We start from the raw sequence: 9,833 nt of genomic DNA, 5'->3' as shown, positions 1-9,833 counted from the left end.
CTGGATTATAACTATCTTCCTCTTAAATCAAGAGATAAGAGATCATTTATTTCTACTCTCTACATCATATAGAGTGTGGGTTGTGCAATCTTCTGCATAAAACAAGAATCCCTTCAATAACTCTAAGTTTCACAAGGTTTCCACTTGCTCATTTATATTCACCAGAGATAAGTACTGACTGAGAAATTAAAGAGTAAAATTTCAAATTCTGGCATCCTCCAATATAGTTTCTGTTTATCACTGTTGTGGAAGGAACCCATAGAAGTTAAAACCCAAAATGGCTTTGGAAAGTACTTCTGCATTCTGAGGAGTAATATACTGCATTATTCACCTTGGAGAAGCTGAAGAATACTCTTTCTTGGACTCTTCAACTTATCAGTAGTTAAATATTAACTGCCCTGCCATATTTGACACTGGATTTGACACTTATAAAATAATGAAAATGTGAGAGATATAATTTTCAGACAGGTTTTAACAATAGAAAGGAGGAGAAAAGAAAAATAAACACAATAGTATGTAATAAATGATAAGGAGAATGACAGAGAGTGATAAACAAAAATATACCAAGTCAGGTTATCCAAAACATATAATCGAGGCAAAATTAGATCTTTTGCAGAAAGCTCTGAAAGAAGAAAATGAGACAGAGAATTTTAGAATATTCTCAAGACACTTGTTTATGCACTTAATGTTTGTGTTTTGTTTTGTTTTTTTTAAACAGGCAGAGGAAAAGGGAAGACATGAGGAAGCTACTCACGTAGAGAATTTGTGCCCCCCTCCTACCACTTTCTCTTTTGACTTAGTTCCCCAAACATGGGCATTTTTGTCTGTTTCTGTTTGTTCCTGTTTCACAGCAGTTTTTCTTGCTGTCTTCATTCCCAGAGTGTGTAATAATACTCAGGTTCTGAAGGGTTGAGCTCAACCATTCAGACATCAACTTCAATATGGTATTCTCTTACCCACATATACCACTCATCAGTTATCATATTCTGATGTTTTCCTCATGGAGTGTAACCTCCACAAAAGATCTGATCTGTGCATTTCTTTGCTACCAGTGCCTGGAGGATGGTTTTGTCACACAGTAACATGACATTAAACTTAATGTCCCATTCTTCCCATACTCAGTTAATTCCCATACTCAGTTAATTCATAATTACTGAACTGTTGTTGAATTAAGTACAATTGAATAGACAGGGAATCTTTTTATGGAAATGAATGGTTAAGGCGACTTATATGCCCCTGTGATAATATGAAATGATACACGAATTATCTTTTTGTATTTTCAAATGCAGTATTTTATATGATGTTACAAATTTGATTACTCTGGTCCTAGTGAATTTAAATACACTTTATTACTTGAATTGTTTTTAACATAAGGGACTTCTAGAACTGAATCTCTATTTTCAGCATCTGGTTGTGCTGCTTCCTCTTCAGAAGTAGTGACAAAAAGCAAAGGGAAAAGCAACATGCCTCCTCTCAACACTTCTCGTCCCTCTCCTGTCACCTTCCTGCTGATGGGTATCCCAGGACTAGAGCACCTGCATGTCTGGATTGGAATTCCCTTCTGCTACATGTATGTGGTGGCTGTGGTGGGGAATGTGACCATCCTGGCCGTGGTGAGGGCAGAGAGAAGCCTCCATGAGCCTATGTTCCTCTTTCTCTGCATGCTCTCCATCACCGACCTGGTCCTCTCCACATCCACCCTGCCCCGAATGCTCTGTCTCTTCTGGCTCGGAGCCCATGACATTGCCTTTGATGCCTGCCTGACCCAAATGTTCTTCATCCATAGCTTTACTACCATGGAATCGGGCTTTTTCCTGGCCATGGCCTTTGACCGTTACGTGGCCATTTGTGACCCACTGCGCCATACCGCCATTCTCACTCATGCTCGCATCACCATAATGGGTGTTATTGTGGTGATTCGGGGCATAGCCTTCTTTTCTCCACATCCCATCCTGCTCAAACAGCTGCCCTATTGCAGAACACGAATCATTGCCCATACCTACTGTGAGTTTATGGCTGTGGTGAAGCTGGCGTGTGTGGACACAGGAACCACCACACGCTATAGCCTCAGTGTGGCTTCTATCATTGGCTCGTGTGATGGCATTCTCACTGTTGTATCCTATGCCTTCATCCTCCGCTCTGTATTCCGCCTGCCATCCCGAGAAGCTGGCTTTAAGGCTTTGGGCACATGTGGATCACATGTCTGTGTTATTCTTGTGTTCTATTCCACAGCTGGTTTTTCCATTTTCACTCACCATTTTGGGAAGAATGTGCCTGCACATATCCATATTTTTATTGCAAATATGTACCTTTTGGTGCCCCCTTTCCTCAACCCCATAGTGTATGGAGTAAGGACCAAGAAAATACGGGAACATGTTCTTAGAGCACTAAGGATCAAAGTCTCCTGATTTTAGTTGGATCAATAAAACAAATGTCTCAAGCTATACAGAAATACAAGATATGATGTTCTTACTCCTACAAGCTGAATTAGATTTGCCACCTAAAGGCTGTTCTTTACCAGGTGTCTAGAATTTCTGAGAATACTAACTTGACAAATTATTTTAACTTTTTCATTTAGTAAATATTGGTGATGAATTTGTTCATCTCATTTTGAATATGTATCTTTCAGGAAGAGTTACAATAGGGAATAAACAGTATGTTGAAGGAGAAAAAAAAACTATGGAGAAACTTGGCGAGGGGGGGATAGGAAGTGTTCTCTGAGATCTATATGTTGAATTTTACAGAGTAGTTAGTTTGAAGGAATATTGACATATATATATATATATGGTTGTGATTTTTAAAAACAGGTAAGAAATGTTGCATCTCTAGTCTAGTAGTATCAATGGAAGTCTCAAGGTACATGAGTAGACTAATAATACAGAAAGATTTTAAATGTAATTAAGAAGAAATGATCACCCAGTCAAGAAAAACAAAAACATAAATATTAAAATTAAATCCTTTAACACAGATTTGCATGAAGGTGACAACATTGGTATTAGAGCTTGTATGGTTTCTAGAGCAATTTTGATTGAAACAAGGGGTACTCCATAAAATAAAGCAATAGCCTCGATTCTACTGACTCCTAAAGTGTAGTTTATGTCTTTCAAATTTAATAGTTAGTAGTTAAAATTACCAGACTACCAGGCTACCATGTGCATTGAATCTTCCTCATTGATTAGTTGACCACAAACCTAATATTAAGACAAAAAATATGAAATCTCTTATTAACAAAGTAAAATATTTCCCCTTTTTATTGCCTCAATACCTACTACTAGCTTCCTTTTTTGTTCATTTTCCTCAGCTTTCACTAGTTTCCCTGCTATGTGTTTCTCATCTTTTATAAATATTATCTAAGAACTATGAGACATTTTTTTCCTGGCAGCCATCTGAAAAAGGATGTCTGATTGCTGTGAAACTTTTTCTCACTCCTTCCTTATTTATCCCAGGAACTTAAATCCACAGCTAAACCCAAAGACTGACAATCTCTGCATTCACCAATGCTCAGTACATAATGTAACTATAAGTAGAATACAAATTTTTCTGTTTTGGAAATCTATATACATTTGTTGTGATTACCTTGAAATAAAGAATTAAGATTTGGAGCAATTTGAGGGCTATACTAATAAATTTAGTTTGGATATGACTTAAGATTCATGTAGAATATTAAATTGTATATGACCTCAGGAAGAAGGTCTTGGTTAAGGTAAATATTCATGTATCTTGAACATGTAAGTGGTGATGATGATCTAGTCTATTATGAGTAAATTCACTCAGGCAGCAGTTGCATAATGAAGAAAATAAACAATCTGAAAAATGCTGAAATTTTTGCTCCATGCCCATCACCTACATTTGCCTGAAATATTCTTCATTTGCAGCTGTTGTCCCGGGTTAATTACCAAGTGTGCCCTTTTACAATCGTTTCTTTTTTTCTCGGATATTGTGTGTTCTCTTTGTCATCAAGACACCAATGATTGTTAAACTTTTAACACATTTTAGACTATTGCATGTGTAATGTATGAATGTATTTTTGAGGTGCAATAAAATACAGTGAAACTACAGACCTTAAATGGACAGTTAGGTAAGCTTGAACAAACGTATGGTCAAGGTAACCCACTTCACAATCATAGTATAAGACATTTGCATCACCCCCAAGAAATGCCCCCTCTTTTCTATTTTGAAAGTGTACTATTGGGGAAATGTATACTTTTTTTTTTTTAGTTTAATTTTATTTTTTCAGTGTTCCAAGATTCGTTTATGCACCACACCCAGTGCTGCATGCAATACATGCCCTCCTTAATACCCACCACCAGGACCTCCCCACCCCCTAACCCCTCCCCTCCAAAACCCTCTTTGTTTCTAAGAGTCCACAGACTCTCATACTTGTCTCCCCCTCCGATTTCCCTCAACTCACTTCTCTCCTTCACGCAATGTCCTCTGTATTATTCCTTATGCTCCACAAGTAAATGAAATATTTTATATCAAAAAATAAGCAATAAAAAAAAGAGAGAAAGTCAAGATACTATTCTGGTCAAAAACAAAAACAAAACCCACAATGGGTATTTTCTGAGTCTTTATTTGAATACTTGGAAGATATTTCTCTTGGGACACCTGGGTGGCTCAATCGGTTAAACATGTGCCTTCTGCTCTGGTCCTGATCTGGCTCCTTGCTCATTGAGGAGCCTGCTTCCCTCTCTGCTGGCTGCTCCCCCTGCCTTAGCACTCTCTGTGTCTCCTCCAACAAATAAATAAATAAAAATCTTTGAATCTCAGAGTCATCCTAATCTCCGAGAAAAGACTCTAAATTACCTTTGTCTTATTTGAAGAATCTTTGTCCCAACTGTAGTATGCAAACTAGTCTGAAGCCCTCAAGGAAATTCCAACTTTAATAATATGTGACTAAGAGAAATAAATTCAATTTTTGTTAATTACGTCTAAAGTCTTTTTTTTAGGGAGAAGGGGCAGAGAAAGAATCTTAAGCAGCCTCCACCCCCAGCACAGAGCCTTATGTGGGGCTCTATCTCATAACCCTGAGATGATTACCTGAGCTGAAATCAAGAGTCAGAAGTATAAGGCACTGAGCCGTCCAGGCACCGCTACCTGCTTCTGAAGTTAATTGAAATTTAGGATTGGCCATCTGTATGTTTTAATTTCCATTAGAAAATATAATAACTAAATTAATAGAGGGTAACATGGAATAATGAAAATAATAAATCTAGAAAATGCAAAAAAGAAAAGAAAATTTAACTGTCAATTTAAAATACAACATAAAAAGAGCAAAAGCAAATCCAAGCATCCAAACAATTACTTTCAATGTAAAGGACTATGGTTATAAATCAGGTTAAAAATAATCATATTCTGTACAAAAGTAGTACAAAGAATATACAGAGATGTTGAAGTATATGAATGGGGAAAACTAATTCTATACAAATTTTTAAAGACAAGAAGATGTTATTTTTCAGATCATAACAGTACAGATCTTGATTGGCACTTGCTCAAATTTATCCAAAATTATTTTGGAAGCATAAGTTCCAAGACATTTCATTGGTCACAAATGTCAATAGGCCCCATATGTGAAATCTGACATTTAAAAAATTTCACTTTCAATGTTTCATAATATATATTCTTATTATTCATTGCCATGTTTTAAAATAATACACACTTTTTGTTTTATATCTTCAAAATGTACATCTTGGTGACTTGATGTACATCTATATTGTGAAATAATTGCTACAATCAAGCTAATGAACATACCCATTACTTTACATATTTACCTTTCTTTTGTATGTGGTGAGGATACTTAGGATCTATCCTTTTAGCAGATTTCAAGTGTACAGTACAGTATTGTTATCCATAGATATCATGCTACATATTAGATGTCAGGATGTATACATTTTGCATAACTGAAATTTTGTACCCCTTATCCAACATCTCTCCATTTTTCTTTTCCCTCACTCCTTGACAACCACCATTCTCTGCTTCCATTTTATTTTTTTAACTTTACTGAGAAGTCATTGACAAATAAAATTGTATATATTTAAAGTAACGATGCTTTGGTTTACATACACATAAAATGTGCAATGATTAGTAAAATCAAGATAACTAACACATCCAGCACCTCACGTAATTAACGTGTTTGTGTGTGTGTGTAAGTGTTCTTGAGTAGGTCTTAAGATCTACTCTCAGTAACTTTCAGTCCACAGTACCGTATTATTATTATTATATATTATTAACTGTATTATTAACTATACTCACCAAGCTGTACATTAGATTCCCAGAACCTATTTTTCTTATCTGAAAATCTGAACCCTTTGACCTATAGCACCTGTTTCCCCCTGCCTGTTATTTCTGAAATCCAGCGTTCTATTTATTCTGTTTTGTTTCTCTGAAACTTTGTTTTTGTTTTTGTTTTTTTTTTTTTAGATTTCACATGTAAGTTAGATATTCAGTATTTGTCTTTTTGGAACCTACATTTTGTTCTAATGAAAAACATCCTTGATACTCACTATAAGTGCATTTCCATATTTTCAGTGAAAATTAGTAAAAAAAATTAATATTGTAGCATTCTTGTGCTAACCAGGATCTTTTAATTCTTATTCACATCAGTCTTTCAGAAGCAAAATGTTGGAACTTTTTAAATTGCAGTCATATTTTCTGAGTGAAGTATTGTTTGCCTTAGAGATGACATTCTCATTACTATTTGATACACCAATTGATAACCAGTCAACATAGCTCACTAACAACCTGATAGGTACACTTCACAGTTATTCCAGAATCATATAGTGTAGTGTCTCACTGTACACAAGACATGAAATTACTGTATGAATCTTTCTATATCCAAAAACAATGGTTGCATATTTTCATTAGTAATAAACAAAATAGTATTGGGTTGAGATAACAATGGCCATTTGATAATGAAAGAAATTTCAAGCAACCAAAATTTTCAAAACTTACATGCAACTAATAATTACTTCAAAAATATTAATACATTCATACAGTTGTGGAAATAAACAAGTAGGAACAAGCAGATATATTTTATTTAGAACTTGCTGTAGCAATAGTATTGGCTATCATTTTTTCCCTTTTGCTGAGATTCAAAGGCCACCAGAGAGTGGGAAAGTTTTATAGGGAAGGCTTGAGGTATGTTCTGACTGGAGATTGTCAACATGTGGAAACTGGAAGTGGGCTAACTAGCCCTCAAGAGACCTTTGGGAAATAATAATGTCTTTATTTATTATCTTAAGGGATAATAAATAATAATTGCTAAACCTAAGAGTAATTTAGGTCTTATAATTTGGGAAGAGGCCTGGTATCCCAGAGGACCACTGGTTTCTCTATAGTTGACACCATAAATCCAGTGGGATTTACAGTTGGATGTAATTCCAGCTCCCGTTCACTGAGCACACGTATTAGCATCTCCTCCCTATAGAAGCTGACTTTGGATGACTCTCAGCTTTTAGTTTGGGTGAGTTAAGAGAGAGGGACAGAGAAAGAGAGGAAAGGGCTACATTCAAACATTTGCATTTATAGAATTATCAGATCCTCAAAAAAGTAATGTTCGCCTCTTCAAATACACTTAGTAAAGTTAAGAATAAAGATCACAGACATGTAATATACTGGAATGAACATTTTATTCCACAACTGATATGAATATAGTTACTCTTGATTAGTTCTGAAGTAGAGGGAGCATAAGGTCATAGATACTCCAAATTAGGATTAAAATAGCATTAAAGCTGCTTGACCAGGACAGGTTTTGAGATCAGAGACAGCTGTGAGCAAAGAACAGCCAGTTTCCTCCCATTCAGCATTAGTTAGGGCAATTCTTGTGGGAGGAAGAATATTTTGGAGCAAGGTTAAAAAAAAGTGTCTGTTTATTAAGGGGGATCAAAAAACAAGCTGTAGCCAGTCTTTTCTCTATATATCCTTTATTTTCAAAATACTCCCGACCTCTACATCCCTTAGTCACATTAACTGTTGTAATATTTGATGTAGTTAATCTTCATGCTAATTAATCTGCACAGATAAGAGAGTACAAAGTAAAGAAAGACTTCCATAGTAAAACTTTGTGGGATGTAAACATTCCTCCTAATGGGTTTTCTAAAAGAAGAGAGTTGAGGGGTGCCTTAATGGCTCAGTCACTTAAGCATCTGCCTTCAGCTCAGGTCATGGTCCCAGGGTCCTGGGATCAAGCCCTATGTCAGGATTCCCGCTCAGCAGGGAGTCTGCTTCTCCCTCTCCCTCCGATGCTCCCCTGCTATTCTCTCTCTCTCTCAAACAAATAAAATCCTTTAAAAATATAAATAAGAGAGTTGACATCTCTGTGTACCATCTCCACATTCAGATTTTGATTTCCAGCCTAATAATTCTAAGAAAAAAGTGGAGAGTATATTTTAATAGGTACGACAGTGTTTTGTTTGTGCTTTAAAATATAAGCTTATTTAAATATATCCATGCATATTTGAATACACTTATGTGAGCATTAATGCAGTGTGCTTGAATGAAGCTTAATGTTGTATTAAAAAAATTGAAGTGTCCCTTTGTACTTGCATCTCTGCATATAGGATACCATAATTTATGACAACACAAGAGAAAATGTCACATGTAAAATATCTGCTTGTTTGCCTTTTTTAGGCATATGTGAATACTGATAGCTAGGTCTTCTCTCAATGAATTTGTTAGTTTAAAAAGTGTTGGGAGAAAGAGGAACCCTCTTTTACACTGTTGGTGGTGATTTGAGGTGGTACAGCCACTTTGGAAAACAGTGTGGAAGTTCCTCAAAAATTTAAAAATAGAGCTATAATATGACCCAGCAACTGCATTACTGGGTATTTATCCCAAAGATACAGATGTAGTGAAAAGAAGGGGCACATGTCCCCCAATGTTCACGGCAGCAATGTCCATAATAGCCAAACTGTGGAAAGAGGAAAGATGTCCTTCAACAGATGAATGGATAAAGAAGATGTGGTCCATACATATAATGGAATATTACTCAGCTATATGAAAGGATGAATACCCAACTTTTGCATCAACATGGACAGAACTGGAGGAAATTATGCTAAGTGAAATAAGTCAAGTAGAGAAATTCAATTATCATATGGTTTCATTTATTTGTGGAGCATAAGGAATAGTATGGAGGACATTAGAAGGAAGGGGAAAATGAAGGGGGAGATCAGAGGGGGAGATGAACCTAAGAGACTATGGACTTTGGGAAACAAACTGAGGGTTGTAGAGGGAAGGGGGGTTGGAGGGATGGGTTATCCCAGTGATGGGTATTAAGGAGGGAAATTGGAGGGGCAGAGAAACCGTGAGAGACCATGGACTGAGAAACAAACTTGAGGGTTTTGGAGGGGAGGGGGTGGGGTTTAGGTGAGCCTGATGGTGGTTATTAAGGAGGGCATGTATTTTATGGAGTACTGGGCATGGAGCATAAACAATGAATCTTGGAACCCTGACAAAATAAAATTAAATTTTAAAAAGAAGAAAAATAAAGAGTGGGTCAGATGGTGAATTCAGAAAGTGGTATTGAATTTTCTTGTACACGGATGTTACCAAGTTGGGTTTTTTCCTGTTTTTTTTTTTTTTAGTTGGAACAAATTTGTAAAATTCATGACTTGACTGAGAATACGTGCTTTGTGTTGGGTTACGTAGCTTTGCCTAGTGACACTAAGTTTTTTTCACTCTAAATTACAACCTTGATGTTTTCTAATGTGATGTTTTAGGGTATTTTAGATTTTTTTTTCTCACTTGTTGCCAGATTTGCTTGTGATGATCTTGCCAGAAAACTTTTGCCCTAAAAAGGAGGCTTCCTTCCAGAAAAGACAGAGAGCAGCAGTACG

General features: G+C 36.1%; 1 protein-coding gene across 1 annotated transcript; it reads left to right on the top strand.

Moving 5' to 3' along the window:
- Nucleotides 1–1,463: 1,463 nt before the first annotated feature.
- On the top strand, nucleotides 1,464–2,408 carry LOC116865345 (olfactory receptor 52M1-like). Its single transcript, XM_032853616.1, has one exon. It carries the CDS (start codon nucleotides 1,464–1,466, stop codon nucleotides 2,406–2,408), a length of 945 nt encoding a protein of 314 aa, XP_032709507.1.
- Nucleotides 2,409–9,833: the final 7,425 nt, after the last annotated feature.

This window comes from Lontra canadensis, unplaced genomic scaffold (genome assembly GCF_010015895.1).
Source record: "Lontra canadensis isolate GAN:19392208 unplaced genomic scaffold, GSC_riverotter_1.0 scaffold7, whole genome shotgun sequence".
NCBI classification, from domain to species: domain Eukaryota; kingdom Metazoa; phylum Chordata; class Mammalia; order Carnivora; family Mustelidae; genus Lontra; species Lontra canadensis.
This window is presented reverse-complemented; position numbering and strand designations above follow the sequence as displayed.

What these genes read in the sequence shown, in the direction of transcription:
- LOC116865345 (XM_032853616.1), top strand. Translation starts at nt 1,464, where the DNA reads ATGCCTCCTCTCAACACTTCTCGTCCCTCTCCTGTCACCTTCCTGCTG.